The 21,236-nt window shown below is 42.2% G+C and overlaps 1 protein-coding gene across 6 annotated transcripts in view; it reads left to right on the top strand.

The window, feature by feature from the left end:
- The window catches only part of ACOT9 (acyl-CoA thioesterase 9), an 89,871-nt gene that overhangs the window by 30,188 nt on the left and 38,447 nt on the right, over positions 1-21,236 (top strand). For 2 of the 6 annotated variants that reach the window (XR_007409476.1, XR_007409475.1), the window contains exons 1-5: positions 14,289-14,386; positions 15,842-15,877; positions 16,503-16,548; positions 18,802-18,972; positions 19,238-19,275. Coding sequence is in view for 4 of the 6 variants with exons in the window: in XM_025438648.3 (XP_025294433.1) it covers positions 11,646-11,665; positions 14,289-14,386; positions 15,842-15,877; positions 16,503-16,548; positions 18,802-18,972; positions 19,238-19,275 (409 nt within the window). In the remaining 2 variants the exon portion in view is untranslated. Of the gene's footprint in view, positions 1-11,468; positions 11,666-14,288; positions 14,387-15,841; positions 15,878-16,502; positions 16,549-18,801; positions 18,973-19,237; positions 19,276-21,236 lie in introns of those variants that run through there. The other 4 variants (XM_025438655.3, XM_025438648.3, XM_035711937.2 and 1 more) reach the window with 4 other exon arrangements.

Raw genomic sequence — 21,236 nt, 5'->3', positions numbered from 1 at the left:
ATGATAGGGGACTTTTGATTTGCTTTGTCTTTCCTTTTCAGAAGAACCTAGTGTGTGTGGGGGTGGGGGTGGGGGGTTGGCTTCTGCTGAAGTACTAGGGGGAAATTCTGCTGTCACAGGAGAAAAGAATATAGATGCAAAGCACCAGACCAAAACGTCCACTCTGGCCTTCCCACAAGAAAGGAGAAGAAAGTAGGGGAGTTGTATTTTCCCAGTCCATAAAGAAAACCCAGCCTTTTGGACTTTGTCTCCTTAGTGGGTGTCAGTCATCCAGTTCCTTCTCGATGAGACAGGCCAAGAGAGTAGAAAAGGATTGAGGATTTACTGGGGTTTGAATCCTTCAAGTCATTAGAAGAGGGAAGAAAAGAAAGAAGTCCTTATCATGGTCCTCCCTCAGAAAGGATAAGCTGTAAAAAAATCAGACCTTTCCCACTGCCAACATTCATGTGCTCTCAGGCATTATAATGCTACAAAGAGTCGCTGTCTCTTTTCCTACTAAATGTCCTTTTCTGTTAATCAAGCTTTCGTAGGAGGCGCCAGACTCCAAGAATAGGGGTGGGGATGGGGCAGGGGTCGTGGGGGTGATGAGGGGGGTGCAGAAAAAAATAACCCTTTACAGTAATAAGAAAAGTTTTCATTTAAAAAAACATCTCGGGGGATCCCTGGGTGGCGCAGCGGTTTGGCGCCTGCCTTTGGCCCAGGGCGCGATCCTGGAGACCCGGGATCGAATCCCACATCGGGCTCCCGGTGCATGGAGCCTGCTTCTCCCTCTGCCTGTGTCTCTGCCTCTCTCTCTCTCACTGTGTGCCTATCATAAATAAATAAAAAAAAAATTTAAAAAAATAAAAAATAAAAAAAAATAAAAAAACATCTCAAAGGGTTTAGATTAATGCATGGATAATTGATTAGATTGAATTTATGATGCTGGGGAGGGTGGCTTTTGAGGTTGACGTTTATCACAGATTACATTGTTCTCTCCTACAGTCAGTCATCTTTTTTTCTCACTGTGATAGTCCCCATCTTTAATTTGGACTCTGAATATGATCTATAATGTGGATCCTTTTGTTTTTATGCTATGCTCTTATGGATGATGCTAAAAGCTCAGTCTGGCTGGTTTTTAAAGGCTGGATTAGATCAAACTAGCCTTTGAAGGTGGGAGCATTGCTTATAGTTCCTTTCCCTCCATTACTAGCCTCCTCAAGAGGAATGTTTACATCTTCTGATCACTTAAATCTTAACTAGGTATTGGGAATTAACTGTGTGCTCAGGGACACCTGGGTCATGCAGTCAGTTAAGCATCCGACTCTTGGTTTCTGTTTAGGTCATGATCTCAGGGTTGTGATAGAGCCTAGCATCCAGCTCAGCTCGGAGTCTGCTTAGAGTTTCTCTTTCCATCTCCCTCTGCCCCCACCCCACCAAATAAGTAAATAAATTTTTTTTTTTTTTTTTTTTTTTTTTTTTTTTATTTATGATAGTCACAGAGAGAGAGGCGCAGAGACATAGGCAGAGGGAGAAGCAGGCTCCATGCGCCGGGAGCCTGATGTGGGATTCGATCCCGGGTCTCCAGGATCACGCCCTGGGCCAAAGGCAGGCGCCAAACTGCTGCGCCACCCAGGGATCCCGAGTAAATAAATTTTTTTTAAAGAATTAACTATTTGCCCAGGCTCAAAATTTAAAAGATGACTCAGGGCAGCCCCGGTGGCCCAGCGGTTTAGCGCCGCCTTCAGCCCAGGGTGTGGTCCTGGAGACCCGGGATTGAGTGTGCAGTCTCTCCCTGCACAGTCTGCTTCTCCCTCTGCCTGTCTCTCTCTGTCTGTCATAAATAAATAAATAAAATATTAAAAAAATAAAAGATAAAAAAGATGACTCAAAAAAACCACAGATGACTCCTGCCTTCACAAAGCTTACTATAGGGGTGCCTGGGTGGCTTAGTCAGTTTAGTGTCTGCCTCAGCCCAGTTCATCCTTTCAGAGTCCTGGGATCGAAGCCTGCATCTTCGTTGTCTTCATCGTCGTTGTTGTCTTTGTCATCTTCCCTATAGTCATAGGGCTCCCTGCTGAGCAAGGAGTCTGCTTCTCCCTATCCCTCTGCCCCTCCCTCCTGCTCATGCTTGAGCTCTCTCTCAAATAAATAAATAAAAAACATAAATTTTAAAAAGCCTACTACATCTTTGGAGTACCATGATGGACACTTCAAGTCATTGAAGAAATAATACAAAGCAAAGTATAATTAAGTGATAAATTGTCAGATTCAGACTTAATAAAATGGAAGTTTAGAGCAATTAAAAGTTAATGATGATTTACAGGAGTCAGGAAATCCTCTTAGACATAGGGCTTCAGTTAGGTCCATAAAGAGTGGAAAGTACTTGGCAAAGGGAACATAGCATGAACAGACCAGAGAAAGAAACCAGAAAGTTCAGAGCCTCAGTTTCCTCATCTGTGAAATGAGTCAGGCAGTCAGACATGAGCCCCTCTGTGGCAGCAACTGCTGTTCTCACTCCTGTGGGTCCAGCATGAAGCTGAGTTTCTCTTGTCAAATTGGCACTTGATATGTGGGTCTTTACTTGAACAAACATGACATGTGGAGGAGATGGTTTGGAGATATGTCTACCCAGGGTTAAAGTTGATGTTAGCAAACAGTGACTCCCCTTCAGGAAGCTGGGGCTTGGCTCAGAACCATCCGAGAGAGAGAGAGAGAGAGAGAGAGAGAGAGAGAGAGAGAGAGAGACATCTTCCAAGCCGTAGACCTAAGTCCTCTGAGAATGTAGTGAAAACGGATGTTTTGCTTATGCACTTCCCTTCCACTGAGCAGTTGCCTCTAGCACAAGATTTATTTGGGTTGGTCACTCAGGAACTCTCCTGCCAGGAAATGAGCAATGGTACCTGGCCAGTTTCCGTGGGTGCCTTTAATCCAAATGACGTACTTTAAGTAGCCAGGTATGTGTGATAACGTGAATTAGAAGGCCAGATAGCATTGTCCCCTTTTATTTCTTGGAAAGCTTTCTTAGCCTTTTTATAAGGGGTGTAGTTATGAGACTGGAAAATTCAATTTGGATCATTTAGTGTCCTTTCCTCTAAGGGAAGAACTCTCTCATATGTCACTTCCTCTCTGTGGCTTTCCAGGCCACTATCCTGTCACCTCACCAGGACTCCTACAGCATTCCATTTCAGCAGAATGCATTATTTACTGAGATCTTGTGGCACGTTATTCATTGGAATAATTACCACAGCACATTTGACTACATTTCCATTTGTTTCTTCCTGGACAGTGAATTCCTGGAGGTCATGAGCTCTCCCTGTTTGATCTCTATAGCCTCACTACCCAGCACAGCATCTGGCATATAATAGGTGCTCAATAAATGGATTTAATTAATATATTGGCTCTATTGATTATTTTTAAAAGTATTTATTTTAAGTAGGCTCCATACCCGGCAGGGAGCCCAACGTGCAACTTGAACTCAGGACCCTGAGATCAAGACTCGAGCTCAAATCAAGATTCAGATTTGACAGCAGAGCACCCAGGTGCCCCAAGTTTCTTTCTTTTTGAAAATATTTTATTTATTTATTCATGAGAGAGAGAGAGAAGCAGGCTCCACACAGGAAACCTGATGTGGGACTTGATCCCGGGACTCCAGGATCACACCCTGGGCCGAAGGCAGGCACTAAACCACTGAGCCGCCCAGGCGTCCCCCCGAGTTTCTATTTAAATTCCAGTTAGTTAACATACATATAAGTTTCAGGTGTACAATGTAGTAATTCAAAGCTTCCATACAACAGCCCATGCTCATCATAAGTGCCCTCCTTAATCCCTGTTTCACCGATCCCCCCACCCACCTCCCCTCTGATAACCATCAGTTTGTTCTCTATAATTAAGAGTCTATTTCTTGGTTTGTCTTTCTCTTTTTCCCTTCGCTTATTTGATGTATTTCTTAAATTCTATATAAAAGTGAAATCATATGGTATTTGTCTTTCTCTGACTGACTTATTTAGCTTAACATAATATTCTCTAGCTCCATCCATGTTGTTGCAAATGACAAGATTTCATTCTTTTGATGGCTGATTAATATTCCATTGTGTATAAATACCACTTCTTTATCCATTCATCTACGGATAATTTTTATTTTTTTATTTGTTAAAATTTATTTATTCATGAGAGACACACAGAGAGAGGCATAGACACAGGCAGAGGGAGAAGCAGGCTCCATGCTGGGAGCCGGACGCGGGACTCGATCCCAGGTCTCCAGGACCACACACTGGGCTGAAGGTGGCGCTAAACCGCTGAGCCACCCAGGCTGCCCTCTATGGATAATTTTTAAAGAATCAGAGCTAGAGTTCCATCTGAAAAATTCCTCAAGTTCATATCTTTACTTTCTCTAGCTCAGACTATAAGAAGCCATCCCTAGAACTGAGTTGTAGTTGGTTCCGATAAGAGGCTGAGAGAAGAGGAAAGAGGGAAGAAGCAAACTCTTTATGGGACAGGGTCAGAGTTCAAAGAGAAATTGGAGAATTACAGACAAACTTGACCAATAAGATCACAAGCCTAAGGAAAATTCAGGTATAAAAATTCAAGATATAAAGTTCTATTGCTGAGTCACAAAGTACCACAAACTTAGCAGCCTGCACAACATACATTTATTGACTCAGTTTCTGTGGTGAAGAGTCTGGTCGTGTTTTAGTTGGGGCCTCTGTTCAGGGTCTCACAAGGCTGTACTCAAGGTGTCAGCCAGGGTTGGGGTCTTATCTGAGGCACAGGTCCTTTTCTGAGCTCAGGTGGTTGTTGTTACAATTCTTTTTCTTGCAGATGTAGAACTCATGGTGGCTTGCTTCTTCAAAGCCAGCAGGAGACTCCCTATCTTCAAGGAAGGCCAAAGACTCCAAGGAAATATTTTAAGGACTAACCTGATTAAGTCAGGCCCACTCAAGATACTCTCCTTTTTGAGAGTCAAACTGATTGGGGCCTTAATTGCATCTGCAAAATGCCTTATGCTTTTTTTTTTAAGATTTTATTTTTATTTATTTGACGGCGGGGGGGGGGGGGGGGCGGGGAGGAGAGAGAACGAACAAGCAGGGGGAGAGGCAGAAGGACAGGGAGAAGCAGGCTCCTTGCTGATCAGGGAGCCTGACATGGGGCTCAATCCCATGACCCTGAGATCATGACCTGAGCCGAAGGCAGACGCTTAACTGACTGAGCCATCCAGGTGCCCCTTATGTTGGCTTTATACCATAACCCAATCATGGGAGCAACATCCATCATATTCACAGGTTCTCCCCACACTGAAGAAGAGGGACATGGATATGAGGGAGTGGGAATCAAGGGAACCATCTTAGGATTCTACGTACCACAGGCTCTGACTGAGAGACCTCTGAGTGGCACTGTGCCTCTTTTAGGAAAAATAGGGAAGTCTGGGAACCAAAGGGCAGAAGCAGGAGTACCCTCAATTACTATTACCATAATGACCCACTGGGGGACTTTATGCTTTCTCAGCCTGCTACTCTGGGCTCTGCAGAGTTTGAGGTTCTGTTCCACATAGGGTCACATTCTTGCCAATGGACACAGCAAGGGTCTCACTGAACTACAAGTATGGCTACTGGCAGGGCTTTGGATTCCTGTGGCCAAGGAGTCACATTCTTGTCAGGGGTAATTGCCCTTAATCAGCAGGAGGAAGGACAGGTGCTGCTATACAGTGGGGCGGGCAGGGAGGAATGTGTATGGAACTCAGGTTGGGGTGTGTGTGTGTGTCTGTGTATAGAAATTCTCTCTCTCTCTCTCTCTCTCTCTCTCTCTCTGTCTCTCTCTCTCTCTCTCTCTCTCCATATATATAGGCAGAATCATGGCCTTCCAAAAATGTCTCCATCCTAAATCCCAGAATGTGTCAATATTTTAGGTTACATGGCAAAGGGGAATTAAGGTTGCTCATCAGCTGACATTAAGATAGGGAGATTATCCTGGTGGGTCCAATGTAATCATACAAGTCATTAAATGTGGAAGAGTCAGAGGAAGATGTGGCTATGGAAGAAAGGCACAGAGAGGTGCAATGTTGCTGGCTTCAGATAGGGTGGAAAGAAGCCCTGGGTCAAGTGGTACAAGTGCCCTCTAGAAGTTGGAAAGAGCAAGAAAATGGATTCTCTCTTAGAGCTTCCAGGAAAAAAGCACCACTCTGCCAATATCTTAATTTTAGCCCAGCGAAAGCTGTTTCAGACTTCTGACTTTCAGAACTGTAAGATACTAAATTTGTGCTGTTTTAAGCCACCAAGTGTGTGGTAAATTAGTGATAGCAACTATAGGAAACTAATATTGGGTGAGGAAATACTGTCCAAATCACATTGTCCAGAAATAAGTCATTCTTGCTGTATCAGGGGAGCTTTGCATCTTCCTCTATTAGAGTTAATGTTATACAGTTATACTGATTTGTTTCCATGTTCCTCTCTCTCCCTCTCTCAGGCTGTTGGCTTCTCCTGGTCCGGGACTGTGCCTTCTACATCTCTGTATTCTTAATCTCTCAAATGTCATCGAATCTCTGTGGGCATCTGTGGTGTTGAAGGAGGAAGTGGGGAGTCACGAGGGGGAGGAGACTGAGATGGTGGTGGTGTCAGTGCTAGGGAGGGAAAGCTCAAGAACGGGTGGGGACTGAGTCTGGCTGATGTTAATTCTCTTGTGGGGGGGCTGGCTTGTTTGGAATGCAGAGAATTTGCAGGTCAGCTGCAGCTGAGGGGAGGCTGCGCCCCAAACATCTTGGCCTCAGTGGGGCTCTTGGTTCAGGAATGACTCAACAGTATTCTGAGCCTCCTGGATATGCCCCATCAACAGAGAACCCCTAATTTCCTCTCATCCACTCCCTCACCTGCCACCTACAGTGTTGCTCAATCCTTATCGTCCCAGATGGGAAGCACAGACTTCAGTTAGAGATGGAGCAGCTCCAGTCACTGAAGTTTTTAATTTGAGCTTTCTGTGGGTATCACTGTTTCTCTCGTGTCCCAATGCTGGATCTTGGTACTATTGGGGACCTTGAATATGCCCTCTAATCAAACTCAAGCTCTCAGAGTATGTGTGTCTCTCTCTTATCTCTTTCTTGTCTCCCGTTTTCCTCCTCCCCCATCCTCTCCTCCTCCTCCTCCTCCTTCTCTCTCTCTGCCTCTGTCTCTGTCTCTGTCTCTATCTCTGACCATATATCTCTTCAGGGAAGTATTGTGAGAGCTGCCAGGGCCAGGGTGAGGGAGATGGAGGAGCCTGAGTAATACACAAGGACTGAGGAATTGTGGGTAATAGTAGGAACTAGAGTCAAGGAAGAAATGGGCACTTTGAAGGAGTAAAATAAGGATCTTTCCTCCCTCCACAGATGAGGCCAAACAGAAGCCATATGTGGTGTCTTGTGCAATGTGCTAGTTAGTTCCTTATATAAACCAAACAAAGCAGTCTAACAATCCTATAAATACCACACAGAAAGATGAACCAGCTAGAGTAACGTCAGTGTTTCTAAAGATAAAGTAAATTAATACTACTGGCACCACCCTGTTTTTGTGTGGCTCATCTCCCAAAAGCACAAAATACAAATTTATACCCCAAAGCATGTTTTATGAATTCAAGCAGCTGGCATGATTTTAGCATATATGAAATATGCACATTCTTACTGTAAAGTAAGTTTTAAAAGCTTGCATGCACTCTGAAGCATGAGCTTTTGCAAAGAGAGTGAAATATGTTTACAGCTTTGTTCCCTTCGTGGTTAGTGTGTCCTAGTGCAGCTATATTGTATCAGAGGTACTTGATGGTTTTCCTTGCCCGAGGAATGGCAAAATTGGCTTCTATACTGGCCCAGCTGAACAGGCTATCCTGGAGTAACTGGAGGCTCTATTTCTCAGCTGGGATGACAGCACTTGGAGGTGGTATGAGGAAATATGGAAAGTGACTGGGCAGGAGAATAGAGAGAAATAGAGTGTAGAATGAGGAATAAATCGAAGAGAACTGAATTTGTTAGTGAAAGTGGATGAGGTGGGAGAGAGGGGAGGCATGACGGTGAAGAATGATCAGAAGGTTAGGCATTGGCAGGGGAGACACCATTGAACTTGTACTGTTTAAGCTCCCTCTTATTGAAAGAAGCATTTTTATTGAAGATGACACCCTGAAAGATGTCCTATCCTAAGGAGGCCCTCTGACACCAAATCACCAATAGTACATGTTTTAAGCATTTGCTATTTTTAAGCAAGAGGAAATTGTTAGAGGAAAAGGAGACCATTAAAGACATGAACCTTTCAACACTTGGATTTGATGAGTAGTCATAAAGTAGAACTGAGGGAAGGTAGGGAAATTGATAAAAATCACTGAGTTTTGCTACTCTTGGGGCAAGTGGACATAATACTAAACACTTTCATGTAACAGCTCACTAGTCTTTCCAGTTTTTTCTTTAAGGTTTGGGAGAAAAACACTTTCCCATTGTTTCCTCCTCCACCTCCCAATTCTGGATCCCTCTGTGTAATATCTATAATCTGGGAAATAAAACTACTTTTTAAAAAGTAATTTCTAGATCCTGATTGAAATCATAGCAAGAATCAGTTTGTTTGAAAGTTGATGACATAGTTTTCCAAAAACTTACTCTACCCAAGTTAGATATCCAAAAGCTTATATGGTTCAATAGCCCAAGGAAAGATGGTTACTAGATACTTTTCACTCGTATTACTTGACTGAGCAGACAAGGTTTTCAGTTGTGCTGTTTGATTTTATTCTTCTACTTGTAATAGTGACCTTGATAATATCTTATGTATCTTGATAATATCTTATGTAAAAATCAATGCTTGATTTTTTTTAGATACTATCTCTGTTACCCTGACACCAAATCAAAATAGAACTAATGGAGCATAACAGGAAACAAAAAGGTGGGGTGGAGAATCTGTTACTTAAGGACAGTGATCTCATCACTGTACAACTGTTGGATGTTTCCTGGTCTGATTTTTGACTACTTTGCCTTTTATCCCTGCTACCTACAATTCAGTATAACACATATGCCTTATAACAATGCACACATAGAAATCAGGGTTGCTAAGCTGTTTTAATAATTTATTTATTAAGAGTTTATTTATTAGAGAGAGAGAGAGAGAGACTACACTAGAGAGAGTGAGCATAAGTGGTGGGGAAGAGCAGAGGGAGAGGGAGAAGCAGGCTCTGCACTGAGCCAGGAGCCCAATGTGGGGCTTGATCTCAGGACCGTGACCTGGGCCAAAGGCAGACGCTTAACAGACTGAGCTGCCCATGTGCCCGTTTTAAGAATTTTATGTATGTGCTATTTGAGAAAATTGGACATGTGGATGAATGCTGGGCTAGCTGGGTTTAACAGGGGTTCTGTGAGGTAAGAATTGAGGTAAGTGGGTTAAGTGATAGGATTTTTTTTCCTGTTTAAATTACATCTGTAGTAGACATCTATGGGGTTGGTTTCTCAGCACTGCTTTTTCTAAGAAGTGCTCTATTTCCCTAAACTATGTAGTTACTGTTAGAAATAGCCATGTTAGAGATTGTGATTGAGCACTTGACCACGGTTCTGGCTGAGGGGATTCCTGGTAAGTCACACGGGCCAATCATATGACCTTGCCCTGCTGCCACAGTTGACCTGGGGTGTGTCCAAGGGTGCGAGCCTGATCCCACTTGGGCCAGTGAATCCCTTCTCAGGACTTTTTTTTTCATTGAAGTCTAATTGACATAAAATGTTATATTAGTTTCAGACATACAACGTATTGATTCTGCAATTCTGTACATTACTCAGTGGTTACCGTAAGTGTGGTCACCATCTGTCACCATACAAAGTTATTAAAATATTGACTATATTTCTTATGTTGAAGTTTTCATCTCTGTGGCTTATTAATTTTAAAATGGAAAGCTTATACTTCTCAACCCCTTTTCCCTCAAGAATTTTTGAGACAGAAATTTGGGTCAGTCTTTATGCATGTGGCTATGGTTATAAGATGTAAAGATCAGGAACTTCTTTTGCTATGTGGAGAAAGATATTATATATAGAAAAAAGAATGAGGCCAGTGTGCAGAGGGAAGTGAAGATAAGGGATGGAGAGAGGGCATCTTTATAGTAATGAGTCCCTGGTTTCAGCTGTTCTGGCTCATTTGACACCATTTATATGCTGATGAAAAGGTGTCTTTTGGAAGGTGACTTGATTGCCCAAAAATTATAAATTGTTCCTATCCATTATTATACTATCTTTGTAACCTGAAAAAATTATCTTTTTAATTTTCTCTCTGAACCTAACATTGCTTTAACTAAAAGTAAAAACTAAAAAATAATGTAATTCAATAAAATATTTATTGTACTGTGTTAGGTGTGGTAGAGTATTAAAAAGTATAGGTGACACAAAATGTAACAAAACCATCACTGAAAAGGTACAGACAGTATGTATATGTGCTGCCGAAGTGAGCACATGAAAAGGTACACAGTACGAACAAAAATGGAAGAGAGGTCCCTGCAGGCTCATCCAGAAAGAAGAGTCTTCAGGATGCAGGGCTGATAAAAGTTAGGTAGAGAGGAAAGCCAAAGCCAAAGACCATGTTCCATTTGTAATTTGTGATGTGATTTAAAAAAAATCAGCTTAATTAAAATGGACACATTTTTACTAAGCATGACGTATCAGAAAAGCATAGTTTGGTCCCTGCCTTCTAGGAAAGAAACATCTTCAGGGGCAAAGCAAGACTTGTGTTTATTCTGTAAAGATCCTCTCTCATTATCTTGTTTGGATTCTCCTTTAGACTGCTTTACCATGTTGGAAATTAGGTTATTTGGTAACTTGTTGATTTGTTTTTCTTCTCTCTAAGGTAAGCCCCCAAGGGAGGGATTTTTGTCTATTTTGTTGCATCCCCACCATCCACAACAGCATCTGGTTTACTGCAAACGGAATTCGTGGAATGAAATGGAGAATCGGGTTGTACAGTAAAATCACATTAACTCTCTGGCCTTGAATATCTCCGGGCCAGCCAGAAATCTCCCAACTTTCAAACACTAGGGGGCAGGCTGAGATTAGAACAGAAACAATTTTTTCCTTTAGGGCAGTGGTTTCTAACTTTGCTTACATAATAAGCATCGCCTCCGGGCGCCCTTAGACATTCTAAAGATCAGACCAGACTCCTGACTATATCGGAATCCGCAGAGGGTGGGGCTCAGGCATCAGTCTTCCAGGAAGCCGCCCAGAAGATTCCGACGTGCAGCAGAAGGGCAAGAACCACAGACGCGGGGGTCAAGGTTGCGCGGCCTTCGGCGCAGCGGGAAAACGGAGACTGGCCGCCAGGACTCCTGGCCTCCACGTCACTCTCTGGCCGTGGTGCCTTTAATCGATAGTGGCGGGGAGTGGCCGGTCCTCCCCGTAGCAACACGCCCGGCCCGGCGCGCTGATTGAGTGGGGACCAACTCCGGCTTCCCGCCAATGGGAGCGGCTGCAGGCGCCGCGTGCCACCCCCGGCGGCCGCGAGCCCCCACCCCGAGCAGCGAGGCTCCGCCCCCGGGCGGCCGCTCTGCGAGGGTGCGGTCGTGGGGAGCAGGTCTGGTCCCGCGCTTGCGCTCGCGCTCTCCGGCTCTCGGTTCCCTCGACTTTCCCCCCGCCCCCCCGGCCGGCTCGCGAGGCCCGGGTCTCGGATCGCGCGCGCTCGCGGCTGTGGAGCGCCATGAGGCGGCTGGCGCTGCGGTAGGTAGCAGGAGGCGGCGAGGCGGGGTCCTGGGGTCGCCCACGCCCTCGCTCCGGGCTGCTAGCGGGTCCGGGCGGAAGGAGCAGGCCGCCAGCTGGGAGGACTAATGCGATGGTTTGGAGCAGAAAGTGGGGCCGGGTTAGAAGGGGCGACCACCTGCTGCCTGGACGGGTGCCATTGGGCTTGGGGGGGGCGCCGCGACCCCCACCTTTTAAAGGCTTCTGGAGCAGAGTTTGAGGTTAAAAGCGGAGCGGCACTTTAAGGGAGGAAGTTGGGTGTTCCCTTGAAATTCCTTTCTCTTTGCTCATCAGGGGTGTGGTCTGGGGTAGCCCCAAGTCGGAAAGCTAGCCTTTAGGATTCCACGTTACTTTCCAGCCCTTTGCCCTCCTTTGGAGAGCATTTCTCGGTTTAAGTGCTTGACCCGCTTGACTCTGGTTAATGTGGGCAGAGATTGCAGGGTACCTCTTGGACTGTCAGGACTTCAGTCAGGACTGTGTGCCCAGGGCTTTTGGTGCTGATCTAAATTTTACCTTTAATGAGCAGCAAGGGGGCGAGGTGGGAGGCTTGTTAAGGCTACTTGGACAAGGAGGATGCTTTTTTGTATGTGTCCATGCCAGCTTGCCCATTGAAGGCCTAGGGACTTAGACTCTAGACAGGTCTGGCTCTCCCTCAGCCCCTTTCACCTGAGCACTCCAGCTGTTCCCAGGTTCTTTGTGTCTGGCCAGGACCCCAAGGGCCTCACCCCTGTTCCAGCGTTTGGAATCATCCCACTACAGGTCTTTCAACTCTGTAGCTGGCCCACATTGGTGTCGACTGACCCTGAACTCTATCATTTCTCTCGAGGGCCCTGGATCTCTCTCACTGTCCCTGTGGGTCTTGCTACCAGTTGAAAAAGGTTCTCTGTCTCTCTCATATAGCACTGAAAAAAATAAAAGATTTGTTAACACTGTTTAGACAGGTTGAAAGTCATGACAAGAAGGGCCACAGTTGGCCTTAGCTTACATTGGGCATGATGTGAAAGGCCTTCTACAAAGTTACATGGTCTTGCCATGTACCTTTTCCCAGGAAACCTTTCTTGATCTCCTCTCCCCCAGTTTGGAAGTCTCTTTCTTTGTCCTGAACTCCCATAAACCTGCATTCCTTTCTTGTGAGTCCTATCCAGGGTTTAGAGAGAGAGAGAGTTCATAAATGAATACAGACTGTTCAACATGATTAGGTTATTTGACTAGTGGGCAATCTTTTTCGTTTCTTTTTTGTTCCAGACTCATAAAAGAGTCACCTGAATTTGTCCGTTTCTAAATTGAGGGATTTCCCCAGAGTGGAGGGCCTGTGAGTGGCATTGCCTATTACTGTACTGGAAACTCTTCCTGGACACCTCCCCTAAGGTTGGGATCCAGATCAGAGCTGAGACACTTCTGCTCACACCTTAGGTGATTTCTGTGACTTCCTAGGCAAACCATGAAGAGATTGGGCTCCTTAGTCTTATTTCATTGGAAAGGTTCAATCGTGGAGTCCTAGGGCCTGAATATCCCAAAGCCTCTTGACAGCTTCTTCTAAAGGCCTCAGAATTTTCCTGTAAGACTCCAAGAGCTTATCAGGGAGAAGCCAGTATACCTGAGGTACTGAGGTGTCAAGTAGTGATTAAACCATTCTTCTGCTCCCTCCACCTCAGTGCCTCATGTATAAAAGGGAAGTAGCCTGAGATTGTGAAAAAAGCAACTTGCCTGCATGTGCATTCATGAGTACATGTGTGTATGTGAACTTCTTTCTTCTTATGACAGTCCTATAGGATAGTTACTATAACTACCCCATTTTACAGATGAAGAAACTTTTTTTTGGGGGGGATGAGGGAGTTAGTCCTCACTTGTCCCAGCATGAGATAGTAAGATAGTAAGATAGTATTAGTAAATACTAATAACTTGAACTAGTATGAGTAACAGTATTTGGGGTTCTTAACCTCTTCAGTGCTGTGTTTTCTTCAGCTGTGCCATCAGTAGATTGCTTTGTCAGTTTCTGATATTATATATGTGTTATTCCTGATACAATAGTGAGTGATTAGGAGTCAACATTTAAACAGTAAGCTAAACCAACTTATTTTGGCAGACTAGGCTGGGCACATTTGGGTAAATAGCTTTTATTTTGTTTGGGGATTAGGAAATTTCTGCCCCAGTCTTTGAGTCTGGAAATGGTTAATTCTATTTGCAAATTGATATAATTGGCTTTAACTTATGGCGTGATAATAAAGAACAAAATAAGTGTTCATAATTAATAATAAATGTTTGTAATTAATTTACTCAGTAGTTTACCAGATTGATTCTGGGCTTCTGAAGCTAATAAAAAAAGCAAGAGTAAATCCATTAAATCTGGTTGATATCTTTTATTTATTTTGTAGATTGTTAGCTAATTGGTCTCTGCTCTCATGAAATGTTTACTCTAGTTGGAAAGATGATTTATAGAATAACCTCGTATGCAAATATACACTGGAGAAACAGGTACAGACCTTTACAAGAAAGCGTATACTGAGGATGTGTGATGGCCAAGTGTTCTGGGGGAAGAGGCCAATCTTTGAGGTTTCCAAGAAGCCATGGAACCTACTCTAGTGTGTCTTATCTTGTTTCGTAGGCTTTGTACCTTGAACAAGGAGCTGCTTATTCCTGGCAGAGGACTGACTCAAGGATTCCAGAATCCAGAGAAACAGAGAGTCTTCCATATGCATGAAGGCAAGCATGAGTGTTTATCTTTTGGGCCCACGTGGTGAAAAACCCTGTCTTACTTGGGAGGCACATAGATAGATAGTTTAGGCACATGAGACACACTACAGGTGGATCTTTTATAAACTTTTCATTTATAAAATGATTGGTAAAGGGACGCCTGGGTGGCTCAGCGGTTGAGCATCTGCGTTCAGCTCAGGGTGTGATCCCGGAGTCCTGGGATCGAGTCCTACATCAGGCTCCCTGTGGGGAGCCTGCTTCTCCCTCTGCCCATGTCTCTGCCTCTCTCTCTCTGTGTTTCTCCTGAATAAATAAATAAAATCTTAAAAAAAAAGATCAGCTTTGGGTAGAAACCACTTTCAGAATTTGAGCTTCGGAGCCTGGGAGATGGAGCTCTTTCAAGTTAAATGATTTACATCTTCTTTGTATTGGTACTAAAGGGGAAAGCATGAACAAAGACACCTGCTGGATAAAAGGTGGGCCCTTCATTTGTAGCAACTAAATGCTCCTAATCTATAGTTTTGTTAGAGACATGCTGTTAATCCATGCTTAGTTGAAATTAATTTCAGTTACTAGCCTGATATGCAAATTATAGATGTTTATATCAATTTGAGAGTATGCATTATAATTAAAATTGTGGTTTCTTGAAAAGGTACACATGTATTATATATGCGTAACTACAATTTCTACTTTTTTCTTGGCCATCAGTACCCATCTTTCTTCTTACACTGAATAAACTAGTAATAATCATTTTACATCAGCAAGTATCAGTGAGTATACCATTTTGTGTACTTTATGTCCTTTCTTTTATTCAAGGAACTCAGGAGGGAATAAAGATAAGAAATAAGTCCAATATACTAGTGGTTACTAGAGGCATACCTCGGAAGCACAGTAAGATGAAGTGCAATAAAATGACGTATCCCTGTAGATTTTGCAGTTCTTTATGATCTAGTTTTTTTTTTAAGATTTTACTTATTTATTTTATTTTAGAGAGAGGGTGAGCAATTAGGGGGAGGGGCAGAGGGAGAGGGAGAGAATCACAAGCGGACTCCACGCTGAGCGCAAAGACTGATGCAGAGCTCGATCTCACAACCCTGAGATCATGACCTGAGCTGAAACCAGGAGTGGAACACTTAACTGACAGAGCCACCCAGGCACCCCTATGATTTAGTTGTAATTATAGTTTGTACCAAATTTATTATGTGTAACAACTGTTTGATAGAAAAATCAACTGTTTTTCATTAAAATGCATGTTTCTCTAACCATATTTCATTTTGATCCATTAGTTATTGAAGGACCAAGGATTTCTGTAGTTAATTTCTTATAAACTGGAATATATATTTTCTAAATCCTATATAAATGCTAGAAAAAAATGAACTCAGTATTCTGTGAAATTCTATAGATTTATTTTTTAGTCTTGAATTTCTACTGGTTATCTAATTTGTTTTCCCTTTATCCATATAGCATGTTCACCTATACATGTGAATCACGGTGTGTGTGGTAATTAGTATCAACTTTTTCTTAAGTGCTTAATTTTTTTGCATTAATTTATTCTTGCACTTTTTGAGCATTAACTAAAATTAAATTACTTTCTTTGCTTTTCCTTGATTTACATCTTTGCTGCTTTTTTGTGGCTTAAACTTTTCTAACAATCAGGGTAGTATAAATATATGAGAAATCAGTTAGAATGATACTTGGATATCAGTGTTAGTCCCTGCACTAAGTAATCTGATTTACTACTGCCTATAAAAAGCTAGGTGATGTTTTTGGTCATGATATCTCCATCATAAGGACACTCCTACGGACTCTGATTCTGCCCCACCTGATGAATAATTGAAGTTACCCTTTTTTGTTTGTGTGTGCAAATCCCAGTGATTGGCACAATAGTATTCTTTTCTACACTAAGGAGACAATAATTGTTTGGAGGTTTTAGGAAGCAGAGGCTTGATCTCTTCCCTGAGCTCTCTGTTGTGGCATTAAATGGAAATTAATGGATCTTTAAAGCTTTTGAAAAAAAATAAAGCTTTTGAGTGCATGAATTGCTTTTCATGGTTCTTGAACTCATTGCCATAATCCATTTCCGATACTTCTTGGTTTCTTGGAGTGACCTCTATTTTTCTTTCAGTTCGTGATAAGTTGCGGGAGATAGTAGGAGTATCCACAAACTGGAGGTAAGCATGCTTTGTGGTCCTTCATTCTTTCATCCCTTATGCTAGGCTGTATTTAGGCTCAGCTGATTGTCTCATTGTAGGGATGGAGGGGGCCCTGTGTTTGGAAATGGGTTTTTTACTTGAAGAAGACCAACATGCCATCATACTCATCATTTGGTGCATTGTTGTCATAAAATGTGATTTACACCTACTCTGTATTTTTTGAAATATATTCAGGTATATTACCTCACTGGTTCTCAATAAAACTTGTGACATGCTTATGGCATATATTCTTATCTTTTTTTTTTTTTTTTTACCTATGATGAAACTGAAACTCAAGATTGAAAGATTGAGTATCAGAGTTTGGGACTCAAACCCAAGTTTCTTGTTTTTTCTTTTTTGTGCAGCTTGATTCCTTTATTGCTTCTTGCTAACAGCAGTTCCCAGTTAACCCGGTCTCTCAGTATTTCCCCCCTGTGAAATAGGGTAATATCCTTCTTGGTGCACTGAATTTTGAGACTAAAATGAGATTTTTTAAAAAAGCAATTATTAGGCATACAATAATCTATTATTGGTATAGAAATTATCTAATGACTTCTTTTTAACGGCTTATATGAAAATTTTCAATTTGCCGAAAAGTAGAAAAAGTGAATACCTATGTCCCTACCATCTTGATTGGATATTGAGGTTTTTCCAGATTTGCCAATTTGCATATATTGGCTTGACTATTTCTTAGTGAATTATAGGTATTATGCGGCTTCAGCATATATCTCCAATAAATAAATATATTCTCTTTTATAACAAAATCTGCAATTGTGTATCTAACAAACAAGATATTCTGTTACATGATGAAATTGACAATAATCCCCTAATATTATATTACTCATCTATTCAGAATTTCTCAACTGTTTCCCAAATGTTTCTTACAGCTTTTTACAAAAATACCAAGATCCAATAAAAGATTGTATATTGCCTTTAGTGTTTAAGACTCTTTGGTCTCCTCTAATCTAGAATAGCAGACCATTCTCCTCCCTGTTTTTTTTCTCTTACCAGCTTGACTTTAAAGAGGCCAAGCTATTTGTCATGTAGAATGTTCCATATTTAGGATTTACCTGGTACCATTTAACTTGTTCCTCTACCCCCTATATTAAGCTAAACCTTTTTGACAATAATACTTTGCAAGTGAAGCTTAGACATCTGAATTAATGATGTCAACATTTTAGTTTCTTATCCCCTTGTCTCTCTCTTCTTCTTTTTTTTTTTAAAGATTTTATTTATTTATTCATGAGAGACACACAGAGAAAGGCAGAGACATAGGCAGAAGGAGAAACAGGCTCCCCACAAGGACCCTGATTCAGGACTTGATCCCAGATCCTGGGATCACGCCCTGAGCCGAAGGCAGCGCTAAACCGCTGAGCCACCTAAGTGTCCCTCTCTCTCTTCTCTTGCACTTTAATCATCTCATCTTCTTCTTCCCGTCCCATCTCCTTTCCAAGTTCGCCTCAAGATCTCCTCCTCTTTACCTTTTGCTCTGCCTTCCATACTTCTTTTGGATATACTCCATTTTTCGTCCTCTGTCTCTCTTTCCTAAAATTGAAGGCAGAGAGAGAGACAGAGAGCTAGGGTACATACAGAGAATGCAAGAATTGTCAAGGTGAGAGATGGAAATATGGAGTTCAGTGGCGACTTTCTTTAGCCCATAGATGTGTTTGTATCCATCACTACATTTTTAATTTGATGTCAGATATTCTATTTTTTAATATACTTTTTGATGAGGGTGAACATATGGTTTGTTTGGGTATATCTATATCACTTATAAGTATGTTTTTTTTTAAATCTACAAGTGCAAGGCATTTTATTTATTTATTTATTTATTTATTTATTTATTTATTTAAAAAGATTTTATTTATTTATTTGAGAGAGTGACAGAGCAAGCATGAACAAGGTGGGAGGGGGATGGGCAGAGGGAGAGGGAGAAGCAGACTCCCCTCTGAGCAGGGAGCTGATGTGGGGCTTGATCCTGGGATTGTGACCTGAGCTGAAGGCAGATGCTTAACCACCTGAGCTACCCAGGCGCCCCGCAAGGCATTTTAATAGAAAAATTTTAATTACACTGAGAGGCAGGTGGGGAGGGAGGGAAGGAAGAGAAAATGAGGTAGGTCCAGACCTTCATATTCCTCCTTTGATGGGGTCTAACTTGCCTGATTGTCACTGGCATGTGGGATAGCACTGCCTCTGTGTTTCATTCATGAAGCTTTCATCCTTTCTTCTCAGAGACCATATGAAAGCAATGGAGGAAAGAAAATTACTTCAGAGTTTTTTGGCTAAGTCGCAGGAAGGACTACCACCCAGGAGAATGAAAGACAGTTATATTGAGGTTCTCTTGCCTTTGGGTAGTCAGCCTGAATTACGAGAGAAGTATTTGACTGTTCAAAACACCATAAGGTAACACAGCACTCTTTTTGTTTGTGTCGTTTGTTTTTATTTTATTTCCTTTCATTACTATGACTTTGAGATGTATATGTAATTCGCACACCATGCTATTCAGCTATGTAAAGTGTGCAGTTCTGTGGTTTTTAGTATATTTGTAAGAGTCATGCAACCATCACCACATTCAACTTAAGAACCTTTCATCCACCCAAACTATGTTCTTCATTTTTAAGAGATGATCATTGTGATTTTCATTTAATCAGTTTTCTTTATTTCACAGATTTGGCAGGATTCTTGAGGACCTTGACAGCTTAGGAGGTACTGGTATTTAATATTTCTAAATAAATATTTACAGCTATACATTGAATTCTTTGGCTGGAGGGGGCCTTTTAAATTCTTCAAGTTGCACAGATGAGGATATTGTAAAAGAGCAAAAGAAGGGCCTCTTTTACTTCTGAATTGTCATAATTTTTTCCTGAAAATGTAGATTCCTGTTTAACAATTGTAATCTCATTAATCCTTTCTAATAGCTTTTCAAAAAGTCTTAAATTTATGGAAAAGTTGCTAGTACAGTACAAAGAATTGTTCTCTGAATCATGTGAGAGAATATGTTGCCAATGTGATGTACATCATCCCCAATTGTTTTCATTAATATTTCCTACAAACGGGACGCCTGGCTGACTCAGTGGTTAAGTGGCTGCCTTCGGCTCAGGGCGTGATCCTGGAGTCCCCAGATCGAGTCCCACATCAGGCTCATGCATGGAGCCTGCTTCTCCCTCTGCCTATGTCTCTGCCTCTCTCTCTCCGTGTCTCTCATGAATAAATAAATAAAATCTTTAAAAAAATTTCCTACAAACAAGGACATTCTCCTCCATAACCACAATACAACCATTGGAATCAAGAAATTAACCCTGATATTTTAGATTGTTTAATCCTCAGACCCCATTCAGCTTTCACCACTGGTCCATTTGTTGCATTTAGTTGTTGTGTCAGGAATAGCTCCTTGGTGTTTCTCTTTCATGACCTTGATACTTTTGAAGATTATAGGCCAGTTCTTTTTTGGAACTTTCTCTAAATTTGGTTTTATTTGATACTTCCCCAAGATTAGATTTGGGGCATACATCTTTGGCAGGGACATCACAGAAATTATGATGTGTTCTCATTGCATCTCGTCAACTGGTGCATAATTCTCATTTGTCCCATTACTGGAATGTTAACTTTAATCCCCTGATGAAGGTGGTGTCTGCCAGGCTTCTTCACTGTAAACTTACTCTTTCCTCCTTTGTAATTAATAAGTAACTTGTAGGCAGACCTTATAAACATTCCATTTCTCATCAGACCTCCAATTTATTACTTTAAAATCAGTATAGACTCAAGGATTCCTTTTTTATTTATTTTTGTTTTTTTTGAATTTATTTTATTTATTTATTCATGAGAGAGAGAGACAGACAGACAGACACAGGCAGAGGGAGAAGCAGGCTCCACGCAGGGCGCCCGATGTGGGACTGGATCCCAGGTCTCCAGAATCACGCCCTGGGCTGAAGGCGGCGCTAAACCGCTGAGCCACCCGGGCTGCCTGGATTCCTTTTTTATTGAATGGATTATAATATGTTGCTGTCATCTCTTCTGGTGCTCAGATTGTGCTGGGACTGTCCCAGTCCCTTCAGGTGGGCTTGTGTTTTTTTGATGGGTCCCCATCATTCTTTGAACACTTCTTCGCTTTCTTACACAGTAAGATGTTCTAGGCTCATTTGTACTTTCCCTGCCTCAGTCCTGAAATCAACCAAATCTCCAAGGAGCTCTGGTTCTTTCTGATGGAGAATGGTAATTAGAAGCCAAGATACCAGTGCTGGGAGTGGTCACTGCTGCTGGGGTGTCACTGCTCCTGTGCCCTTTCAGTGGACAAGTTGGGGAATCTATGCACATACATTTACATGTCTGTCTGTCTGTTTATCCATCGATGAAAACAATGGGTTCACACTGACCGTTCCAATTTTGGTTCAGCACCACAAGTTCATTCATTTCTTCTTCCCTTTTCATATTTGTAATTCCCTTTTCCAGCTGATTCCATTATCCTAAATTCATATACTTATTTCTTCAGTTTCCTCTGTATGTAGCCAATTTCATATCTTTGCCACCTCTGTCCCCTCATGGATGCTCCCCTCATCTCACTGGGATTTGTACCACGTCCCCCTCTGCAGGGTCACTCTCCTCCTTTTGCTCAGTCTGCAACATGCTGGGCCATTATCTTGTTGTCTCCTCTCTTTATGTCCTCCTGA

Source organism: Canis lupus, chromosome X, assembly GCF_003254725.2.
Source record: "Canis lupus dingo isolate Sandy chromosome X, ASM325472v2, whole genome shotgun sequence".
Classification (NCBI taxonomy): Eukaryota; Metazoa; Chordata; class Mammalia; order Carnivora; family Canidae; genus Canis; species Canis lupus.
The sequence above is the reverse complement of the archived record's forward strand: the minus strand, read 5'-3'. Positions and strand labels throughout refer to the sequence as shown.